Source organism: Eretmochelys imbricata, chromosome 6, assembly GCF_965152235.1.
Source record: "Eretmochelys imbricata isolate rEreImb1 chromosome 6, rEreImb1.hap1, whole genome shotgun sequence".
Taxonomy (NCBI): Eukaryota; Metazoa; Chordata; order Testudines; family Cheloniidae; genus Eretmochelys; species Eretmochelys imbricata.
In genome coordinates, this window is record NC_135577.1 from 9,609,520 (window position 1) to 9,633,544 (window position 24,025).

At 52.3% G+C, this 24,025-nt stretch overlaps 1 protein-coding gene across 2 annotated transcripts in view; it reads right to left on the reverse strand.

Moving 5' to 3' along the window:
* Positions 1–24,025, reverse strand: part of SPTB (spectrin beta, erythrocytic) — a 132,463-nt gene that overhangs the window by 40,506 nt on the left and 67,932 nt on the right. For both annotated transcript variants that reach the window (XM_077820756.1, XM_077820755.1), the window contains 9 exons: positions 22,370–23,240; positions 21,688–21,825; positions 15,755–16,511; positions 13,930–14,132; positions 13,658–13,748; positions 5,227–5,373; positions 4,039–4,302; positions 1,800–2,015; positions 1,105–1,194 (listed from right to left, as the gene is read on the reverse strand). In XM_077820756.1, coding sequence (XP_077676882.1) covers positions 1,105–1,194; positions 1,800–2,015; positions 4,039–4,302; positions 5,227–5,373; positions 13,658–13,748; positions 13,930–14,132; positions 15,755–16,511; positions 21,688–21,825; positions 22,370–23,240 — 2,777 coding nt within the window. The remainder of the gene's footprint in view (positions 1–1,104; positions 1,195–1,799; positions 2,016–4,038; positions 4,303–5,226; positions 5,374–13,657; positions 13,749–13,929; positions 14,133–15,754; positions 16,512–21,687; positions 21,826–22,369; positions 23,241–24,025) is intronic.

Here is a 24,025-nt window from a genome sequence, read left to right on the forward strand (position 1 = left end):
ACGCCCGCTGCCCCGCGGGCATCGCGAAGGCCCAGCGGAGGGGACGGCAGGAGTTCTGCCTTCACATGGGCATGCTAGCTGCTTCCCAGCTAACCACCCCGATGCAGGGGCAGAAGTGGCTTTTTCCTGTTCGGCTGGTGCGCGGGCAATGAACGTGTCCGGCTAGTGCCCAGGCACTGGGAAAATATTGGTTTAAGTCTCGTCATTTTTTCCTGCATTTGTACAGCACCTAGCGCAACGGGGGCCTGGTCCTAGGCTCAATGATAATACAGCTAATCAATAATAATATCAAAATACCCACAGAGACAGAGGCCCCGGAGAGTCACCACAACTAAGGGGTGGGAGGGGCTGATACCGGCCTGTGTGTGTGAAGGGGTACATGCCAAGGAGCGGGAGGATGGTGCTGAAGCGTATGGCTAGTGACGGGGTCACACTCGGCAGGGAAGGGATGAGCCAGGTGGCCTCTAGCTCCGACCACGGCCATGGTCTGTAGCAATGGGACAGTCACCGTAACCATCTGACTTCAGCGTCATTGACAAGCTCCGGGCCTGCGCCCCGGCACGCGGGAGGAAAGAGATGTAGGTGCCCTCTGGCTCTCCCGTGCTGGTGACCCACAGCATGGGCAGCAGCACAGTGGGGACGGCAGCCCTTCTGGGCAGGAAGGGGGCAGAGCCAAGGGAAGAAACGCCTCCCACCCCTAGGTGCCCACATCGCTCTGTGATGTAACAACCCCACAGGGTAGCACAGGGCCAGAGGGATGCACCAGCACGCCACATCACGCAGCTGCTCTGTGATCACTTTGTGGCCCCCCACAGCCCCAGCATGGCTGCGATCCTCCCGTGCTGCTTAGGGGGTCTGGGCGCCCAGCTGCCATTCGTTTTAATGGAAAATGAGTGTCCAAATCTCCTAGGGCTGAAAGCCTCAGTTTATGCAGCTCATCAAGGTACGTGTTACCAGACTCCTAGGGGATGTATCTGGGGCCAGCTTCTAGCCACGTCCTGTACCTGCAGCACCCTGAATGCCTCTGAAAAGGCCCATTTAACCTTTTGCTGCCCGGCTTTGATCTTGGTGCGGGGACGAACAGCCAGTGACAGACAGACTCACCTGATTCTTCTTCATCAGAAGCTGCACAGTCTGGAGGTTGGTGCCGTGGTCAGTGGATTTGGCCAGGGGCAGCCTCTCCTGCACCCAGAGCTGCAAGAGGGAAGCAGAGGAGAATGGAGAGGCTGTGGCCGAGGGGCAGGGAGGACGGCAGGAGGCCACGGCATGGCATGTGGTGCAGTGGGCTGGCGATCTGACAGCGTGGCAACCTGCCCACTCAAGCCCTCTGCCCAGCCAGTCAGACTCCACTCAAGCTTCAGCACCAGCCGCTTGCACCCTGGCCCCCAGACTCTGCCCTGCCAGGGCTCACTCTAGCAATGAGTCCTGGGCATCCCGACCCACTGAACCCCCTGTCAGAGCGGTGACCCAGTTCCCAGGAGCTGGTCTGGGACCTTCCTTCACACTACTCACTACTGAGCAGCAACCAAAGGAGACAGAATGGAAGCTCTGCATGGCAGGGACTGTCCCTTTGTTCTGTCTCTGTACAGCACCTAGCACATCAGAGGCCTGGTCCATGGATACAGCGCCTAGGAGTTACCGTAATACACCTAATAAATTATGTACAAGGCCTTGCTGTGTCACCCAGGGCATGGAGCAGATGCTCGCAAGGGGCTGGGAGGCTTGTGCGAAAGGCCCATTGGGAAGGCAAGGAGCACCAGGAGCCGTAGATGGTGCATGTGGGCTTTCAGGGAGCTCACTGTTTCGTCTGCAAGATCCCGGTTGAGCTGGTACTTGGCTCTGGACGACTCCAGCTCCTTCCTCCTCTTCCCCAAGGGCTCCAGGAGATTGAGGAACCTTCTCTCGATGCTCTGCTGCTTGCTGTCGGCCTCGTGCACGTCCCCTGTGGGTGGAGGGGCCTGTGACAGCAGCTCTTCCATCTCTCTCTTCCGTGTGCTCACTTGCTCATCGAGTCTCTGAAAACAAAGGGTTGATGTTCGTCACTGCCAGCCAGGCGATGGCACACAGCCACGGCCGCAGAAACAGCCACTGGCTAATCAACAGATGTTTGGATAAAGCACGTTGATGCTGCTCAAAGAATGCCAGACCCCCAAACCTCTCCTCCTTTCCCCTCCCCTCCCCAGAGCCTTCCTTTCCCTACTTATGTACGTCTTTTCCTATTTCGTTACTGTGACCCCCACCCCAACGTGTTACATCTCTGCAGTATTGACTAGGTTTGTATTGTCCTGTCTTGCAGCTTTGACAAGGTGTGAAATTGCATAATTCTGTTGGAGATCCCATGAAGCATGCGGTATTCGGAAACTAGGCAAGCTGTAAATCAGTCACCTTTTCGTACTTCTCAGTTTGTTTCCTCGTAAAAATCAAATAATCACCAAACAACCTGTTTTTGGGGTTTTTTTGTTTGTTTGTTTTTTACAGAAAGTTGGGTTTTTGACTAAACTAAATTTTTTGCGAAAAGTGTTTGCTTTCTACAGAAAACATTGATTTTTCAATGAAAAAACAGAATGCCTTGAAAACTGAAATATATCCATTCAGAGAGCCAGCTGCAGTGCCTTATGAGAACTGTAGTTTATTTTCTTCATGCCCATTTTCCTCTATGGACCAGGCTGTCTGGCCAGACCACATCTCCCATGATGCATCACTGCCAGGGATTTCCATGATGTAACCGTTTCATGCTCTATGATGGGACACCATGATGCACCATGGGAGATGTAGTCCAACATGCAGCCTGGCTTATAGAGGATATCGGAGCACGAGGCGCCTAGACTCAGCTCCCATGAGACACCGAAGCTGCGGTTCCCAATTGAAGATTTCAGACTTTGATTTTTCATCAAAAAATTGAACTTTAATGTGGGAAAGCTTTTGACAAAGACTTTTTATTTCCTTTTCAAAGAATTTTCTGTGGAAAAAAGCCCGTTTTCCAGCCAGTTCTCCCAGAGATGCTCTTCATGGCTATCATTTTCCACTGAATGCATCCGATGAAGTGAGCTGTAGCTCACAAAAGCTTATGCTCAAATAAATTTGTTAGTCTCTAAGGTGCCACAAGTACTCCTTTTCTTTTTGCGAATACAGACTAACATGGCTGCTACTCTGAAACCTGTCTTCATGGCTCCTAATTCCAAACATGACCCAGGCTAACCCAGTGCAACTACCCATCCCCTGCTAGTGGCTGGACCATGGATAGGTTTATGAGTCTATTTGTCCCTCTGAGGTGACGGATCTGGCCTGACAGTGCCGGCTCTTGCTTTTAGATCCATAGGTTCAATCCCAGAGAAGACCTTGCCCTGGAGGCAGCATGATACACACATGCTGAATGTTTCTACAGGGTTAGATTGAATTAAAAACAAAATAGAAAAGAGTTTTAAAATGACCAGTCCCTGCGGGATTCATCCCCTTGGAGGAAGGCTGTTCGGATTACCCAGGAGGGAGGGATTGCAAGGGACCCAGGGGACTGAACTAGAGCCCTCTCAACTAAAGTATGAGCGGCTGCAGCTTGAGCTAGAGACCCGAGCCTCTGTAACAGTGACTGCCAGCTCATATGCTCTGTGGATTGGCACAGATGAGGCTAGTAACAGTCTCTGGTGAATCTGAGCTGCTGGAATCGGTGAAGCTCAGGACAGGCTGCCCCAGCCAGTGGCAGTGTCCAAGCTAGCCTAACGCCATGTGGCTGTCTGTCCCCTGCTAACGGCTAGACATCTATGGAAGTTACAAATGCTTCTTTCCCTGAGAGGATGAGCGTCTCCTCTGCCAGCTGAGAAGAGCGTGGGTAGAGCAAGCTGCTGCCAGAGAATCCCTTTCCCCCGCTTCGTCTCTGCAGCCCCAGCCCCTGCAAACCACAGGGGCAAGAGACAGGAAGGGATGACTGCAGACTGATCCGTCCCCTAGTACTGCCAGTCTCCAATGCGCCCAACTCCCCAGCAGGACATCACTCCACCCCCAGCCCCACAGTGCCAGTACTCATGGGAGTTCACCATCTACCATCAGCTTCTTCAGCAGCCTGTTGGTGCTTGTCAGGTCGGTGCCCTGCTCGTCCGACTGCAGCTGCGTCTCCATCTCGCCTATCCACTTGTCCAGGTCAGAAAAGCTCTGCGCGTACAGATCTGAGCGGTTTGCATCGAAGAGGTGCTGAGCCTTCTCCTCTGTCATCGACTGGAGCTTGTCCCAGAGCTGGTGCAGCTCTGTCAGCCGCTGCGAGACCACCGCACCGAACTGGGGCTTCTCCCGGCTCAGCTGCCGCCCCTCCTGGAGAGAGGTCAGGGGAAAAGAGAATCATAGCAATGTGGGGTTGGAAGGGACTTGCAGCAGTTCTCTAGTCCAGCCTGGGCGCTGAGGTGGAACCAGGCAAACCTAGACCATCCCTGACAGGCGTCCATCCAACCTTTTCTTAAAAATCTGCGGTGACGGAGATTCCACACCCTCCCCAGGGAACCTGTTCCAAGTTTTTCCTAATATCCAACCCCATCTCCCTTGCTGCAAACTAAGCTAATTCCGTCTTGTCCTGCCCTCAGTGGACAGGGAGAACAATCGATCACGGCCCTGCTTGTAACATCATTGTACATATTTGATGACTGTTATCCGGTCCCCCCTCAGCCTCCTCCTCTCTAGACTAAGCCAGCCGGGGCCTTAATGCCTTCCCTCACGGGCCAGGCTTGCTAAACCTCTGGTCCTTTTTTGTTGCTCTCCTCACGACCCTCTCCACTTTGTCCACATCTTGCCTAAAGTGTGGTGCCCCCAACGGGACACAGTGTCCAGCTGAGACCCCACTAGTGTCTGGCAATCACCTCCCCTGTCATATCACTCATGTTAAGGGGGGGGCTTTGGATTGGACCACAGTGGCTGGGGAGAGGGGGGGTAGTAATGAAATCCTGTGAACCCAAGGACCCAGCAGAAGGGCAGTGTAGGACCCACTCCTTTCTTCCTGCCCCACCGCTACCTTAGTCTTGCCGCCCGCTACAGCCTCACCCAGTCCTGAGACAGCTCTTTAGCACGTGCTTCAAGCAAAGCATCTGCTGAAAGCCCCATTGACGCGGATGGGAGTGGGGGCCTACCTCAGCCCATGAGCTGCCCGGCCTGCGCTAGCCTCCGGGTACGCGCTGAGCGCCAGGTGCCTGAGGCGCGGCAAGGCCTGGGAAGATGCTCCCCCAGCCCCCGCGGGAGGTCACCTACCTCATCCACCTTCTCCAGCCAGCCTTGGTGAGAGGCCAGCTCGGCCATGAAGGCCTGGTGCTTCAGCCACTTGCTGTGCAGGTTCCGGGCTTCGTCATAAGACGCGTCCTGAGCCGTCAGTATCTTCTCGTCGATCCAGAGGGTGAGCTGCAAAGGCAGGGAAGGGAGCACACGTCACAGCGCCAGCCCCACCACTGCGCTTCTCTGAGGAGCCTCTGGGATTCAGGCACCTCTGGAAATCCCAGCCTGAAATCTCTGTCTGCCCCCTCCTCCACATCAGCAGAACGGTGAGTGATGCTGGCACAGGAGAGTAAGCCTGAGGAATGGGGACACGGATGCACTAAAACATAGGCAGCCCCACACCCTCCCAAGGAGCCTGCCTTGCTGCTCTTACTACGCTGCAGTGGCCAGAGGCTCAGCCCTTAGAGCACAGGACAGAGCGTCTGCAACATGACCACAGCCTGCCCCAGCCTTGCTTCTAAGTCACGCTAACAGCCACAAACCCACCCTTAGCCTCCGTCAGCTCCCTCCTCAAACCCCTTCTCCACCACCTGCTGCTGGGCGCTATCACCCCGCCGAGTGTCCTGTCCTGACGCAAGAGCAGCTAGCCCCAAGTGAGACACGTTCACACACCGATGAAGCTAATCCTAACCCTCAGTGCCAAAAAAAAAAAAAAAAAAAAAGATTCTGTCCTCAAACCAACATCCTCTAGATTCTGTGTTGAAAAGCAAGTCAATAAAAGGGAAGATTGAGGAGTCTAATTTTGCTTGAAGCTTGCCTCGAATTAGTAACAGTGAATGGCAGACCTTTTAAGTTGATGGAAGATGAACTCCTTAACTCCCTCCTTCAAGGTTTCGGCAATAAAAACTGCCAATAAATGATGAAAATATCTGAGACAAAGTCACTGCCCTTCCAGAGTATGATACGAACATAAGCAGGAAGTCAAGGGCAAGCTGATTTCTTTGAAAGTTCATTGTGCTACTGTCAAGGCTGATTCCACACTCTTGCACTTTGAGTGCAGAAGGTGGGGGCCCGCAAGAATTTAAAAAATGGATACTGGCCACTCCAGGCTTGTATTAAACTCCCAAGGTTACAGCTTCTCTCTGACCTTGGATGGGTAGATCCTGCCACCACCCAAGTGCAAAAACCCCTTTTGGAACCCAGGAAGGCGCACTTGGGAATTCCTCCGTGTGGGGTACCCTCAAGCCCTTTCACCCCCACTCCGGGGAAGAGCTGAGAAAGAAAACAAAGGAAATCAGCTGTTGCCACCAGCTAATTAAACAACATCTGCACAAACCTCTTAGGACACAAAAATTCAGTCCTGTTCTTAAAAAAGGTAAATTTTATTAAAAACAAAAAGAAAGAAAATACACCTGGAATTTAGGCTTTTTGCTAGGTTTTAAACAAATAATTACAAGGATTAAGCATCAAGATAGCTTGAAGTTACACGCAAAACAAAAGCACTTGCGGTTAGCACAGAGGAGTCCACAAGCCATAAAGAAATAAAAGAGATAAACCTAATCACATCTTCCTCGACATTTCCTGATCTACTTACAGATCTGGGGTTTCAAATGAGTAGTGTCTAGGCATGAGCTGGTGATTTTCATACCTGGCACAAGCTTTTACTGCATAGCTCCAGCCCTGTCCCTGCTCTCCAGGAGAACAACACAGACAGACAAAGGGGAAGTTTTTCCCCAATTTTAAAAAGTACTAGCCTTCCCATTGGCTCTTTTGGCCAGGTGCCCTCTCACTTCCTTTTACCTATGTATAGGAGTGAGACTTTTAACCCTTTACAGGTAAAGCAAGTAGAGAACAGCTACTAAAAGGGATTTTATAGCTAACTGGCTGGCTGGGTGTCCATAAAAGGGAGCTCTCCCCCCACCTTCATTTATCACAGCTACTCATCTTGCCAGGTCTGCATTAGGAGTTAGTATACAGCAGACTGCAGTTTCCACGGTATGCATCCGATGAAGTGAGCTGTAGCTCACGAAAGCTCATGCTCAAATAAATTGGTTAGTCTCTAAGGTGCCACAAGTACTCCTTTTCTTTTTGCCGACAGAAAATGATCCTCCACACACTTGCTATGAAGCAGATCAATTAGCAGCACACTTCTGAACACCTGAAGGTGACCATATTCGAAGGCAGAAGCTGGTCTGGGATGGCTCTGTAGCATTAGGGGGAGGGATAGCTCAGTGGTTTGAGCATTGGCCTGCTAAACCCAGGGTTGTGAGTTCAATCCTTGAGGGGGCCATTTAGGGATGCGGGGCAAAAATTGGGGCTTGGTCCTGCTTTGAGCAGGGGGTTGGACTAGATGACTTCCTGAGGTCCCTTCCAACCCTGATATTCTATGATTACCACTGATAACGCAGCTAATGGGGCCAAATTTGTCAAGGGTATAATTGAAGAAGAGGAAAAAAGATGAACCTGATGATGAGAGTGAAAAAGAGGGGGACAACAATGAGGACTTTTGTGGAAAAGAGACGCCAGGAGATGCTAGACAACAAGGCCAGCTTCAGGTGACTGAAAAGACAGAATTCAACATGGCAGTTGCCGGTGGAGTTGTTCTACAAGGAGTTAACTATTCTGCTCATACCTTGCAACTTGCTGGTGAGGATGCTATGAAAGAACAGCTCTGTGAACCATATAGTTGGAAAAGCACGTTTGGTTTGCAAGACTTAGGAACCCAAAAATTATGGTGATTAAGAAAAAGCTTAATTTAAATAAGCCAATCCTGGATTGTCCAACTAGATGGCATTCCATGTGCAAAATGCCTGAAAGACTCTTAGAACTCGTGGAGTTTTGCAAGCATATGGTGGCCACTTCTTCAAACCAAGCCCTTGATATGAGTGATGAGAAATGGAAGGCAGTTAAAAAATACTATGGCTGCACTAATGCCTGCTAAATTAACCACAAAAAAGGCACTTCAGCCAGCACAACTTGCTCTGGGAGATTTCTACAGAGCCGGGCTAAAATGCCAACTCGACACAAAGGTGTCTTCTTCACCTTTTACTGAAACACTATTGGCCTCTATGAAGAACTGTGAGAAAATGGTGTCGGACAATGATGCATTTCGATGCTGCATTTACCTGGACCTCAGGTACAAACTGCTTCTCTCAGAGGAGGATAAGGACAGAGCTAAAATTCATCTAACTAAATGTGGGCTAATTGGGAGGTACTAGTCTGTCCAAAATGAGGAACTGACTGATTTTCAGTCAGCCGTGTCTGGACATCAGAAGACGACCTTCAGCTCCTCCTCAAAGCACGAAAGAAGTCCAAGAAGCAAATTTTTGAGGGAAAAAGGCAAAAAACATATTAATCCCTTCCTGGACTCTTTCATTGATGAGCTCTGTCTCACTACAGATAGTCTTCACTACTGGGACCAACAGAAAACGAGACCTGAACTGTATCAATTGGCTAACAACGTGATTGCTGTTCCTGCTACGCAAGTCAGCATAGAAAGGGCATTTTCGGGGCTGAAATTCATTTTGTCACCCAGCAGTCAGACCTGACTGACAGAGTTCTGGAGGATGTTGTGCTAGTGTGTGCAAATAACTTGTTTAAAAAATAAATACTGTTTCTGTACTGAAAGAAATATTGATCATTGAATTCTTTTGCTAGGAGTTAGAATGCAAGCAGAAGTGTGACATTGATCTGCTGGAAATGTATCTGAACTGACTCAAACAGGTTCAAAGTGGTTGAACTGGTTACAGAACCATCATGCTAAGTTAGTGTCTGAACTGGAACTGAACTGGAGACTTAGGAAACACAGATGAATCCGAACTGGAACTGAACCAAAACTTTTAATGGTTCAACTCCCTGGCTGAGACCACTGTCCATTGTTCTGACCAGCTGGGTCTCACTGTCTGGCTATAGACAGCTGTTGTCGCTTGTCTCACACTTAAATTGTAAACCCCTTGGGACAGGGGCTGTCTTTTTGTTCTGGGTCCCAGAACGCAACTGGGTCCTGGTCCGTGACAAGGGCTATGAATACAAAGAAAAATAAAACATGTAGTGACATCATATTGTAGATTATGTGGGGGTAGTTCAACAGGGTTTAGACCACTGTTTGCCACAGGGTGAGGTGTAGCCCATTGAGGGGCGGGAGGACTAGATGAGGGGTGTGAACAGAGTTCTTTATTGTTCTCCAGAGTCTCAGCTTTCCTTAAAAGTCAGTCTCTAGCTATTATGGTTGTGAAGAAAACCTTGAAAATGTGATCCAAGTGTGACCGATGCAATGACATCTGCCTGCGTTTGTAGAGAGCCTGAGCCCATCACTCTGGGAAGGGAGAGCTGCCCCAAGTGTGACCAATGCAGCAACGCTGCCTGAGACTGAAGTGAGCCAGAGACAGGGTCATAGACACAAGCTACGTCTTGTCAGGAATAATTCTAAAGCCCTAAGATCCACATGTAAACTGCTCACAAGGAAATGGACAACTTCCTCTTCCTTACACAGATCTGCCTTTCTTGTGGCTAATAAGAATAAAAGGGGCAAAAGAGACTGAAATGTGAAGATTAGAGTTAGAATTCCCACCTCCAGGGATTTGTTTGGAAACAATGGAAATGGCAGTAAATTCCCATGGTTCAAATGAAATCTTTGTGAAGCCTGCTCAAATGAAGGGAGAGTCCATCCCTGCTCATCCATGGTGCAAACCTTCCCCAATGAGCAACCAAAGCAATGTTCTGAACAGAGCTGTGCAGGGGACGGACATTGTGTTTCACCAAGGTGATGTTGGCATTTGGCTTTGTTCTGATTAGGAACCAAACCTGTCAATTTCAAAATTCTCAGCCAACACCCCCACACCAAAAACCCCATTTCCAGCAATTCAAACATTTTGTTTTGATTTTGCCTTCATTTTACATGAGAAGATATGAGATAGAACATAAGCTGGGGTCTGGATGAGCTCTCTTCTGCCACCTATTAATGAACTGGAGGAAGAAACCTCCAGGAGCAGGCTGCATTTGCATAGATACACCTCCTTTGCCAAGTTGAGCAACACACAGACCGAATTTGCTAACATGATACTTTTTGGCTGTTTTAGGTTAAAGTTCACTTAAGTCCTGGATGAAGGGTAATTAAATGTTGTTATCCTTATTAGATTACTAAAAGGCAGCAGAACTGTACTTAACATGCCCCAGTGGAGGCAGACACCATCACTCTCAAAGCATGGGGTAGTGAAGTAAATCCTGGTGAAAGACCAAGGACAGGGACCAATGTTGCTACTTGGTGGGGTAGGCTCCATGTAAAGAGTCCTAGATGTCATTTGGCTTCTCCCTCCAGTAATTAAAGACAGAGCTGATCAGACTCAATATTCTCTCTGCTCAGTAATCAATAGAGCTGAAATCAATTATAAGCTGGTCGGGGTTGGGGGGGATGAGCCTTAGACCTAGAGAGGAGAAAATGCTCTCATGGAAGTCAACACAGAGGAGAGGGTTGGGCAGTGGGGTTCCCCACTACCCAGCGAAGTCACCAAGAACTGGGTGAGGTGGTGGAGTCTCAGCACACGGCGTTGCAGCTTATGGCAGCGCGGTAAGAGAGGCAGCAGCAGGAACAAAGCCTGTGATAGCTGGGCTAGGCGGCCGTGGCACTGTAGGACCAGACCAGACCAAGGATGCAGCACAGCAGAGACAGTGGCAGCAAAGCCGCTGGTGGAAGCATCACTCGCCGAACCACCCCCAGGGCTGTGGTAATCCCCCCGCCCGCAGCGCAGCCCTACACTCTGGGACTCCACTGACCTCTGACAACAGGCCATGAGTGGGGTGGAGCGGAGGGCAAGGGGGAGTGGTATGTTAAAGCAATGTTCCTCTGCTGGACTTTCACACCACAAGGTGGGAAACTGAGGCAAAAGGCTATTGTCCAAGATACTGCGAGGCAGTGGTGTACACCCTTTTCCAGTCACGCCCTCCCCTTACCTGTAACAGAAGCTGTCTGTGCCCCCCAACCCCCATTACTGCAACTCCACAGTGGAGCTTGGGCTGAAGGTGGAGTTGGGGGCAGAACTGGGGAAGGGGGAGGAGTCGGGGCTAGAGGCGGAGCTGATCTGCGGATGGAGAGGGAATAAGGGCAGAGGTAAGGTGACCAGGTGTCCAGTATTCGACTGGAACACCCGGTCGAAAAGGGATCCTGGAGGCTCCCGTCAGCACTACTGACCGGACCGTTGACTGTCCGGTTGGCGGCACCGTGCAGCAGGGCTGCCAGGCTCTCTGCTAGCCTCCACACCGCACGGCTCCTGGGAAGCAGCTGGCATGTCCCTCCTCCAGCTCCTATGTGGAGGGGCAGCCAGGAGCCTCCGTACACTGCCCCTGCCCCAAGCGCTGCCCCCGCAGCTCGTAGTACTAGGATTTTATGGTTGTATTTTATATAATTCAGAATGAAGGATAAAGAATAATAATGTAGCATGTATTAAATGTATTGATGTGTGATATGATTTGACGATATTCTGCCAGCCACCCTTTCTGAACGCAGAAAGGAATGATTACAGCATGATGGTGCAAAACTCATTGGTCCCAAGGAAGGAAAATCACAATATAAACAGGGGGCTTTGCCATGAAATTTTGGGTTTGTCCTGCCAAAACTTCCCTGGAGCATCGTGTCGTGACCGACAGAACCTGGCTCCTCTCTACCCGCGATCAACCTAACTGGCCACTAGGTTGCTCCAGACTGGTAACTAAAACATCGACTGGCAGGACAGTGTGTGTGTGTGTGTGATTGAATGCATATGCTAATTGTTGTATCTCCAATAAATGCGGCATATTGCCTTTTCCCCTAGAAAAAAGATCCCATATGCTTCTTATAAGCATAACAAGCTCCTGTTGGCCAGGAAGCATGGCCAATGGGAGCTGCGTGGTCGGCGCCTGCAGACGGGGCAGCCCGCCGAGTCACCAGGCCGTGCTTCCGTGTAGGAGCTGGAGAGGAGACATGCCGCTGCTTACGGAAGTTGCTTGAGGTAAGCGCACCTGGAGCCTGCACCCCTGACCCCCTCCTCGGCCCCAACCCCCTGCCTCAGCCCCAGCCCAGATCCCGCTCCCGCCCTCCGAGCCCCTCTATTCCAGCCCGGAGCACCCTCCTGCACCCCAAACCCCTCATCTCCAGCCCCGCACCCCCAGCTGGAGCCCTAACTCTCCCCTATGCACCCCAACCCTCTGCCCCAGCCCTGAGCCCCCTCCCACCCTCCAAACCCCTCAGTCCCAGCCCGGAGCACCCTCCTACACCCCAAACTTCTCATCCCCAGCCCCACCCCAGAGTCTGCACCCTCAGCTGGAGCCCTCAGCCCCCGACCCCAACCCCCTGCCCCAGCCTGGAGTCCCCTCCCACACCCTGAACCCCTCATTTCTGGCCCCACCCCAGAACCCACACCTTCACCCCAGAGCCCGTACCTCCTCCCACACTCTAACCCCCGTCTCAGCCTGGAGCCCCCTCCCATACTCCAAACCCCTCAGCTCCACCCCCCGAGCCCAGAGCCCCCTCCTACATCCCAAATCCCTCATCCCTGGCCCCACATCAGAACCTGCACCCCCAATCGGAGCCCTCACCCCCACACATCTCCAAACCGGAGCCCCCTCCCAAAACCTGAACCCCTTGTTTCTGGCCCCACCCCAGAACCCACACCCTCAGCCCAGAACCCGTACCTCCTCCCACAGCCCAACCCCCTGCCTCAGCCCAGAGCCCCTTCCCAGGCCTGGAGGTGGAGCAGGACTGGAGGCTAAATGGAGTTGCAGGAGGAGCAAGGCAAGGGTGGAGCTGGTCGCTCCCTCCCCACCAGCCACTTGGGGGCTGGCCAGCCCTGCAGCGGGCCCCCACCCCAACGTTCCTCTGTGCCCCCCTAGTTTGAGGACCACTGCTGTGGAGTGAATGTTTTTCTTTTCGATGTGGTGTTTTCCCAAAGTAATGCTGTGTTTCCTCTCCCTTAAAAAAAAAATATTCGGTGGTTATACGGACTCAGTGCTTGTGAGTGGGGAAGGTTTATAGAGGTGCCTGGAGGGTGGTGATTAGTTTTCCCAGATTCCTGGGCAGGGGCTCGAAATGGCTTGGTTTGGTAAAGTTAAGAGGAACCCCTAGATATTGGCCCCAGACGTTATCGCTGCCGATCCCTCCTGGCAGAAGGGTGACAGGAATATAAAAGATAAGGCACAGCAACAAAAAATCAAAACAGGACATCATGGAAAGTAGGCGAAATGTTTCATTGTGACAATGACTCAGTAGGACATTTCGGAACTCTGCCCCGCCCCGGTTTTTCTCCAAAATGAAATTCTGGCAAAAGCAATGTGATGTCACGAAGCGTTTTGACTCGGGCTGAAACAGTGGGAAGAGGTTCCCTCGAGGTTTTCCCGCCCAGCTCTATTTCTGACTGTCGCGCCCAGGGGAAGCAGGGAGTGTCATGGACCGGGAGAACATCTCTCCTGGCCAGCAGTAAGGGCTTGCCCAGCAACCTACCTCCTGGCAGTTTTGCAAGAAGCTCTGCAGGTCGTGATTGTCCTTCAGCAGAACCAGCACTTCCTTTGATTTAGCCACATTCGTCCTGGCCCTGGAAAGGAGAGAGGGACAAGGAGGCTGATCATTGCTGCAGCAGCTTATCTCGTTTGACACCCACTATCAGACCGCTACCACCAGGGAGACAGCTATCTGCCAGCGGTGGGATTGGACAGCTTAACTAGCGGCTAGCGTTCCCGGGGGCCCCCTTGCTGATAGGATGCGGTTCAGTTTACCTCTCTTGTATGAGCTGGGCCTTTTCGTTAATTTTGTCAGCGTAAATATTCCTGTCCGCCACCAGCTTCTCACCACGTTCCACCGGCTCCGTTATTTTCTCCTTGTTGGCCTCCATGGTGGCCAGGAAATCCTCGTATTTCCGCAGGGTAGCTTCCGATGCTTCCAAGGTGTTCGGGGGCTCCATGTGAGCCAGGGTGTACTCCTGGAGTGGAGGGTGGGTCGGGGGCGGGGGGGAGATGTGATTTAGCAGGGTCTGTAGCACCCACCCTTCCCCCCTCCCCACGCAGCTCCAGCCACGCCTGGGACATGCTGTGTTCCAGGAAGGCCGCTGCATTGACAAGACTAAGACTAGCATGCTTAGAATGCAGGGTGCTGGCCATCTCCAGCCATTCCTTGCTCTAGCGTCTGGGTAGGGTGTCCGTGGTGCTCTTGATCCACGTGTAACTCTCCAGGGCATGGCACAGGGCTTTTTGCACTGGCCTGATGTATGCAAATGGACCAGTAGCATGGGAGCATCTGCCACTGAGCTTTCCTGCCAGGCAAAAGCGGGCTGGGGAAGGAGGCAATAGGCCAAAATCATCCCTGGTGGTGCAGCCTAGGGAGTTACCCCAAGGATGGATTCACTGTGTGCCCAAATCACAGCACAGTGCTTACCAGTGTGCTGGGATCTCTGCAGGGGAGGTGATCAGAACGGGCCATGAAATCAAGGGGTCTCTGCTATTGTATCAGTGCAGAAGGGTATTGCCTTGGGACACAGGTGATGCAGCATTCTACCTCGGGTCTTTGTGCCCCAGCGCCATTGTGCCTTGGCACCTCCCAGCCTTTACTGCGTTTATCCTCAACCCCCCTCTGTGCCCTAGGGCAGTTATCCCTCTTGTACAAATGGGAATGGGGCACAGAGCAGCTAAGGCCCAGATTGTTAAAGGTACTGAGGTGCTGCTGCACTGAATTTAGACTCCTAAGTGCCTAATTCCCTTTTGAAGATGAGACAGGCTCCTAAACCAGCTGGGCACAATACCTTTAAAGGTCTAAGTCTAAGGGAGGTACCCCAGGCTGCATGGGGAATCTGGGAGAGAACAAAGAATTGAAACCAGGTCTCCCGATCCCCAGACCTGTGTCCTAACCACTGGTCCATTCCACCTCACTAGGGCTTACTTGTCTCAGAATCCCTGATTAGCCAAACCAAGTCATCGGGCTCCTCCGTGCAGGGTGTGACTGAACGGACTGGGCTATGTAGATCTGACGGGCCCTCTGAACTCTGCCAACCAGCTGATGCAGAGAACATTGCTCTCTTGGGGCTCTGTGTAACACAGACAGACCCCGGTCGCTGGGATCAAACCTGGGACCTCTGAAGCTTAGTGCATGAGCCTCTACTGCCTGAGCTAAAAGCCACGTGGCTCTTAGGTAAGGCTGTAGCAGACTCACCAATCTCTGGGTGGGCTCGGTGCCGCTAGAGGGGGACGGAGCACAACGCCCAGCAGGCCTGGGTTACATCAGCAGAGGGGAAGTGATGTTTGATCTTCACAGATCAAGTCTATTAAATATGATGAAACAATTATAAACACCACCTCACTTGGTAGCCTAGTGCAAGGAAGCCCGAGTGGCAATTCAGAAGCAGCAGGGCCTAGTGGCTAGGGACTCGGGAGATTTGGCTTCCACTCCCGGCTCCACCGTCTACCCTTGGGCAAGTACCATCCTCCTTCTGTGCCTCATTTTCCTCTTCTGTCTATTCAGTGAGCCCTGCAGGGCAGCGGGCTCCCAGTGCACTGAGACAGTGATGCACATCATCATCATCATAACAGACAGATGCAGCCACTTCCCTACCTGATTGCTCAGGATGGCTTCGGCTTGCTTGGCATCCTTGAGGAACTCCTGGAAGCCCAGGCACTGGGCAAGGAACTTCCCCCGGCTGTCCCACATCTTGCACAGGGCGCTCCAGCCCATCTCCATGCCCTGCAGCCGTTGCTGCAGCTGCAGATACTCTGGGTCCGTTTGCCCGTGTGTCACCCTTTCGCCCATCTCCTTGATGCTATGGTAGTCACCCTCGTGCCGGTTGATATCCTCCTTGACGGCGGCGTGCTCCTGCCGGGACTGCTCCGCCTCGGCCAGGGAGCTGGGCACCTCTTCCGAAGCCACGGCCTGCTGCGCCTTGAACAGCCAGACCTGGAAGTCATCCAGGTCTTGCAGGAACTTCTGCAGCTTGCTGGCCTCCCCGAGCGAGGCCTCCTGACTCTGCAGCGTCCTCTGCAGCTCCTGCCAGAGGCCACTGATGGCGGTCAACCGGCTGTAGATGTCGGAGGCCAGGTCAGGGAGCTCCTCGGCCAGCCGCTGGGCCTCCTCCTGCAGCACCCCCAGCCGGGTCTGGATGGCGGCCAAGTCGCGTTCAATGCCGTACAGCTTCCTCTGGATGGCGATCATGCCTGCTAGGTCTCTGCTCATGTCCTGGGTGGATTTGATCACTTTGGTTTTGTCCAAGATCCATTTGCGGGTCTCCTCGCAGTCCACGCAGTAATTGTGCAGGCTCAGCGCCAGGTCCACCGCTTTCCGCCGCTGCCCCACCTTCTCCTGGAAGACGTGCCACCTGCAGAGAACACAGCAGAAGCCCCTGGTTCACGAGTGAGCCCCGCCCTCTGTGAGAGCGCCAAGGAGCAAAGACAGGGAGAGAAGGGATTCAGACGCTCTCCGGCTGGAGCAGGCAGTGTCTGCAAACCCAGACTCTGTAGGAACTCGATTCGTACTGGGTGTGCGTTGGCAGTCTTGGCAGGGATGGCACCAGCCCCAGAGACTCCCCAACCCTACTCTGCTGGGCCAGGGCTGTCCCCAAAGTGGGGCAGTGCTGGCTGGGAAGAAAGCATGGCCAGGGATTGCAGGGGTACCCACCCACAGGCTGCTATGAAGCCAGGCCACCCACGCTCCTGATTTGAAAGGGCAACGCCAGACCCTGACAGAGAGTCTGGCAGCCCCCCACCCCATCCCAGCTGGCCATGCCTCCAAGGCCTTCCTGCCCTTCCTCTCAGCCTGTGAGGATCCTGAGCTGGGGGAGTTGAGGGAGAAGACAGGGCTGAAATGGAGAACCCTGAAAAGGGCTGATTTGCAGAGTGGGAGAGTTCAGCCCTGTGTGAAATCACTTCAGTCCCTTCTCAGGTTGGGCTCTCAAAAACAGAGGCATCAAAATCCGGATGGTTGGTTGTCTGCTAACGGCCAGGAAAATGGAGGCGGGGCTCGCTGAGATACACTGTCCTGCCCCAAATCAACTCTGGGTTATTACACATGCTGTCCTTCATCTGCATCAGTCACCGGGCTCGGCCCCATGCAAAGCACACGAGATGAAGGTGACCACTCACACGTTCCTGGAATGCTAGATGTTTTAGTACCTACAGGAACGGAGTGAGCCACCCCTGCTGGCGTGATGGTGCACGCGAGGTCACACCGCACAGGGAGGCCATTTTTAAGAGCCAGAGGGGGCAGAATGGCACTCCCCCATCCAATACCAGACAAAGCCACGTCCGGTCTTGTCCCAGTTCCGAAAGGGGGACAAACCTTTCAAAAAGGTTTAATACTGGACGAGTTGCCTCTCTAATCGAAATGTGCCAGCACTGGGCGGGTCCTGGTGAGCCAAGTCCCCCTGGAGGACGAGGCATTTGCACTGCAGCAGCTCTGCCGTTGCTCAGACCTGGTTCTGACCTGAGTGAGTTGTGCGGATCAGAGTTTGTGAGCACACAGGAAAATGCCACAAAGTCTGAGCTCATGCAGCTGTTGTAAACGCTGGCGCTGAGTGACACAGAAAGGTATTCTGTACTTAATCTAGTGGAGGAAGGTAGAAAAACCAGTGGCTGGTAGTTAAAGCAAGACAGATTCTAATTAGAAATAAGGCACCGATGTTCACCAGGGAGGGTGGCTACCCATGGGAACAAACTCCCAAGGGAAGGGGTGGATTCTCCATCGCTGATGTCTTCATATCCGACCAGAGGCCTTTTAAGAAGACATGTTAGCCAGACACCAGTGACTGGAGTCAATACAGGGGCAACGGGATGAAATTCTCCGGCCTATGCTGTGCAGGAGGTCAGAGCCGGCGATCAAATGGTCACTTCTGGCTCTGAACTCTATGTGCCCAGGCCCTGTTTGACTGGGCGGCGTGCTGGGAATCGCGGCCCTTGGGCGGTAAGAGTTCTGCAAGCGTAGGTCAGGCTGGGGACAGCTTTCAGAAGTGACTGGGTCCCACTGGCTTCAGTGAGATTGAAGCTCCTAAATCACTTCTGCAAATGGGGGTTTGAAAATGTTCCCTGACCCCTCTCTTGCCTGGGGCTGGCTGTGTCAGGAACTGGAAACATTTGGATTCTCAAGAAGGGAGATTATTATTTAAAATCAGAAACTCTGTTGGTGTCACATGAAAGCAGCCTCTGAGTGGTGTCTCTCTCTGGTGCTGGGCATTGAGAGCATCATATAAATATAAAGTTTACACATGAGAATGGTCACACTGGATCAGACCCATGGTCCATCTAGCCCAGTACTCTGTCTTCCAACAGTGGCCAATGTCAAATGCTTTAGAGGGAATGAACAGAACAGGTAATGATCAAGTGGTCCATCCCCTGTTGCTCTTCCCAGCTTCTGGCAACAGAGGCTAGGGACACCATCCCTGCCCATCCTGGCTAATAGCCATTGATGGACCTATCCTCCATGAACTTATCTAGTTCTTTTTTGAACCCTGTTATAGTCTTGGCCTTCACAACATCCTCTGGCAAGGAGTTCCACAGGTTGACTGTGCACTGTGTGAAGAAATACTTCTTTTTGTTTGTTTTAAACCTGCTGCCTATTAATTTCATTTGGTGACTTCTAATTCTTGTGTTATGAGAAGGAGTAATTTACTCTTCCTTATTTACTTTTCCCACACCAGTCTCCTCCCTTAGTCGTCTCTTTTCCAAGTTGAAAAATCACAATCTTATTAATCTCTCCTCATACGGAAGCCGTTCCATACCCCTAATAATTTTTCTTAAATTATTTCAATTTCAATTTTTTCAAAAATAATTGCCCTTTTCTGAACCTTTTCCAATTCCAGTATATCTTTTTTCAGATGGGGTGACCACATCTGCACACAGTGTGATGTTACACCCCATATTCTTCATAGAAATATTGTAATGATATTAATATGGCATAACTAAGATATGTTTTATGCAAGATGAGTCATGGGAGGTATAATTGAAAAGGTTATGATTTTCTGAATGTGTTTATCCAATTTGTATGCATGTATCATTTCTATATCCAAAGTTAGGAATACTGTCTATGTAACCATTACAACTGTTTGGGTATGTGGTTGAGAAACGTGCACCAGACAGTAAGCAATCAGCCTTAATGGGCCATTAGGAAAAGACAATGAGTATTCAAAGATGTGGATCCCCCAGCTTCCCAGGAGTTCCTTCCTCTGGAACTTGCAAATAAACCTTGTCTCATGGGTGCCCTGACACTGCAAGGTCATGTGATAATGTCACCTGGTACACCTGGACACTGCTGGTAATTTTCCTCTGGAAACAAAGGCTTCCCGCCTATTTAAGGCTGGGAAGGAAGGCATTCAGGATTCTCCTCCACTGCCTGCCCAGGAAGGAAGACTGCTAAAAACATCTTGTCATAAATATAAAGGGAAGGGTAAACAGCTTCAAATCCCTCCTGGCCAGGGGAAAAACCCTTTCACCTGTAAAGGGTTAAGAAGCTAAGATAACCTCGCTGGCACCTGACCAAAATGACCAATGAGGAGACAAGATACTTTCAAAGCTTGGGGGGAACAAAGGGTCTCTCTGTCTGTGTGATGTTTTTGGGGAACAGAGCAGGAATGCAGGTCAGAACTCCTGTAAAGAGTTAGTAAGCAATCTAGTTAGATATGCGTTAGATTCTGTTTTGTTTAAATGGATAATAAATAAGTTGTGCTGAATGGAATGTATATTCCTGTTTTTGTGTCTTTTGTAACTTAAGGGTTTTGCCTAGAGGGATTCTCTATGTTTTGAATCTGATTACCCTGTAAGGTATTTACCATCCTGATTTTACAGAGGTGATTCTTTTACTTTCTTTAATTAAAATTCTTCTTTTAAGAACCTGATTGCTTTTCATTGTTCTTAAGATCCAAGGCTTTGGGTCTGTGTTCACCTATGCAAATTGGTGAGGATTTTTATCAAGCCTTCCCCAGGAAAGGGGGTGCAGTGTTTGAGGGGATATTTTGGAGGGGAGACGTTTCCAAGTGGGCACTTCCCCTGTTCTTTGTGTAACACTTTGTTGGTGGCAGCTTTTAACCTAAGCTGGTAAAGATAAGCTTAGGGGGTCTTTCATGCAGGTCCCCACATCTGTACCCTAGAGTTCAGAGTGGGGAAGGAACCTTGACACACCTGAAGGGAAAGGCAGGGGTGAGTCCAGGCTGAGAACAGGGATCTAGCCCGTAAAGAGACATAACTGGAACTCTGAGCTGCAGAAACTCTACCAACCTGCCTAAACAACATTTAGGGTGAGAAATTACTATGTGTAACCTGTTTCTTTAGTGTATTAAGCTTACTTGCTCAGTAATCTGCTTTGTTCTGTTTGCTATCCCTTAAAATCACTTAAAATTTACATTTTGTAGTTAATAATAAACTTATTTCTTATTTATAACATAACTCAGTTTGTGCAATTCATATGGGGGGGAGGGGGAGAAGAAGCTGTGCATATCTCTTTCCACATTGAGGCAGAGGGCAGATTTTTCTATACAGCACAAGACAATATTATTTTGGGTTTACTCCCCAGAGGGGGTGTGCACATGAGTGCTGGGTAAATCCCCAAGCCGATTCCTCCCACACAGAGCTGATCTCTGTGTCCATTGGCAGCTGCATGTGTCCCTACCTGTGTGTGTGTGCTGGAGAAGGCTTGAGGGCCTGGCACAGCTAGGACAGGGTGAGGAAACCCAGGCTGGTGGAATGGGCGGAACCAGTGGGACTCCAGCACATCAGGTGTCATCACAGATTGGGGGGGTCCAACCCGTCACACACAGTATTCAAGATGTGGGCCCACCATGGATTTATATGGGGTTATATAGCAAGTGATCCATCCACTGGTGTCCAGTCCCACTGACTGGCAGTCAGAGGCTACGGACATTCAGAGCATAAGGTAGCATCCCTGACCACTTTGGCTAATAGCCATTGATGGACCTATCCTCCACGAACTTCTCTCATTCTTTTTTTAACCCTGTTATACTTTTGGCCTTCACAACATCCCCTGGCAAGAGGTTCCACAGGTTGATCGTGTGTTGTGTGAAGAAGTACTTCCTTTTGTTTGTTTTAAACCTGCTGCCTGTTAATTTCATTGGGTGACCTCTAGTTCTTGTGTTACGTGAAGGGGTAAATAACACTTCCTTATTCACTTTCCCCAAACCCGTCATGATTTTATAGACCTCCCTTAGTTGTCTCTTTAACAAAAGTCCCCGTCTTTTTAATCTCTCCTCCTCTGGAAACTGTTCCATACCCCTCATCATTCCCCTCCCCCCTTCTCTGTACCTTTTCCGATTCTAATATATCTTCTTTGGTCCTGGGGATCCTAGCAAAGGGTTAATGCAGCCAGCATCAGGATGGGACGCCCACTGTGGTTTTAGCATGAGCACACACTGAATATCCAGCTCCTGGGGACAGGATCACTGTGAAGCATCCAGACGTCTGTGTCCCAGACAGGCAGGCCCGGGACACAGCTAGTGTGGCTCTCCACGCTGGCAGTACCGCTCTCTGGGCAGCAGAGGGGTGGGGCAGTACCTGGTGTTCAGACGCTCCTGGCACTGCCTGATGCGGCCGCTGCGCGGGTGCCCGCTCTCGACGAGGCTGGTGGCTGCGCGGTTGATGCCATCAATCTGGGAGGCTGGTGTGCTCATCTCCCGATCCAGGATGTCAAACCTGCAATCACACAGGCAGCAATTCGCAGGGCAGCGCCGGGACTGCCCAACTCCGCAGCAGCTGTGCCTAAGGTCCCCTCCCTGGCTGAGCGGGGCACAGGCCCAGGGCACAAGGCATTCTCCGCTGCCTTCCCTCTGGTGCCACGCGCATCCTGGGGAAAGTGCCCAGAGCCCTGCGCCAGCACCGGCAGATGGAGCAGCAGTGCTAACGCTGACGATGACATGCAAGGTTCGTGAACAGAGCTGGGGTGGGCTAGGAATGGGGCTGGGGCCGTAGAACACAAAGCAAGGCTCCGTGCCCGCTGCTGAGCACAGAAAGAAGGGAGCCAAGGGGGCTAGGAGCCACACACCTCCTTCCAAACCCTGGGCACTGCCGGAAGGGGCAAAGCATGATGCGCTAGAATAAAGAGAGGCTGCCCCTGAAGGGACCATCTGTGCTTCACAACCAGGTCCTACATGTATCTAGCTAGGTCAGGGTCGGGATTAGGGTCGGGCGGCAGAGGGAGGGGGTCCCTGGCTGTCCCCGATGGTGGTAGCCCAGGTACCTGTGCTGCACTACGTCCAAGTCCTCTAGCGTGTCTGGGATCTCCATCTGCTCCAGCCACTTCTCCTTCTCACTCATCCAGAGCTCGCAGGCGTCCGTCTCGCTGAAGATCGTGTAGAGGTCCAGGGCATCCTGCAGCTTCTGCCTGCGCAGCTCAGCCAGGGACACCACCTCGGCGTAGAGGGCCTGGATGGCCTGCAGTCGGTTTTGGAACTCCGGTGCGCCCCGCAGCTCGGCCGGGAAGCTCTGGGCCTGCTGGCTCAGGCTGTCCATCACTCTCTTGTTGTCCGCCACCTCGTCCAGGAGGTCTCGGTGCTTTCTGACAAGGGCCTGCGTGGAGGACTCATCATGGCCCACCTCGTCGCTGGACACCAGGCGATGGGCATCCTGCAGCCAGGCCTTCAGGTCGTCCGCATCCACCTGGAACTGGAAGAAGCTCTCGGCATCCTGCAGGTTCTTCTTGCGGAACGAGGCCAGCTCCTGGAGCTGCGCCCACAGCGCCTTCACCTCCTCCGTCCTGCCTTGGATCCTGGAGGAGCCAAAGTGCTTCTGGGCCACCATGTCTCCCCCATCCTGGATGGTCTGACGCAGGCGGGTGCCTAGGCCCTGCAGCTCGTCCTCAAAGGCCTTGTGCTTCCGCTGCAGGATGAGGAGGCTGGTCAGGTCTTTCCCGTAATCCAAGGAGGAATAGATTTGCTCCTTCTCTTTGATCCAGCTCTCCGCCTCGTCCAGCTCCCAGAAGAACTTCCACAGGCGCTTGGACTGCTCCAGGCGAGCCTTCCTCTCGGCGGCCATCGCCAGCAGCTCCTGGTGGCACAGCTGCAGGTGGCTGACGCGGTTCCGGATCACCTGGGGGTCGCACGGCCGATAGCCTGCGCGGGGGAGGGGACAGAATTGCAGGCAGCTTTAAAGAATGAAAATCCATCACCGAGGAGGCCTCTTCTCTAGATCTCAACAGCCATCCCGTCCCTCCTGCCGCCCGGGCGGGGCAGAGCTCTCTCGAGGTAAGGCACAGACAGCCGCCCCTCCCTACCAATTGTCATCCCCATGTCACAGCAGGGGCCAGAGAGACTAAGGCTGTGACTACACAGCAGCGGGGAGGGGCCATTCCCAGCGCTGGGAGAGGTACTTGTGGCGACCCTTGCCTGCCCTACCCATAGCGGGGGGCCAGGGTGGTGGAGTGGTGGCAGCCGGCTTCAGCAGTGTTACTGACCATGCTCAGTCTGTGTGAGCATGCTCAGTACAAGCCAAGCAGCAAATCTGGGGGGGAGACCCTGCCTGCCTCCCCCACCCTGCATCCGCTCCAAGCCACACTGCTGTTTTTAGGTGCTAGCTTGAGCAAAATTGGCGCGATGATGGCCACCCGCCCCCCCCCCCGGCAGGGCCAGCACGCCCTGACGGCCACCCCCCACAGCCCGCCCGCAGGGCTAGCGCGCCCTGATGGCTGGCCTCCTGCAGGGCTAGGGTGCCGATAGCCGCCACCTGCAGGGCCAGTGCACTGACAGAGCTGGGAATCCCACCTCCCAGCTACAGTGTAGACACACCCTAAGTGCCGTGCAAAGCCAGGTGCTGAACCCAGTCTCCCTAGTTCCAGGCCCTCTCCCATTCGCCGTGCTCCCTCTGGCCAAGCGAGTTTTCGATGCACTGGCCTGCCCTG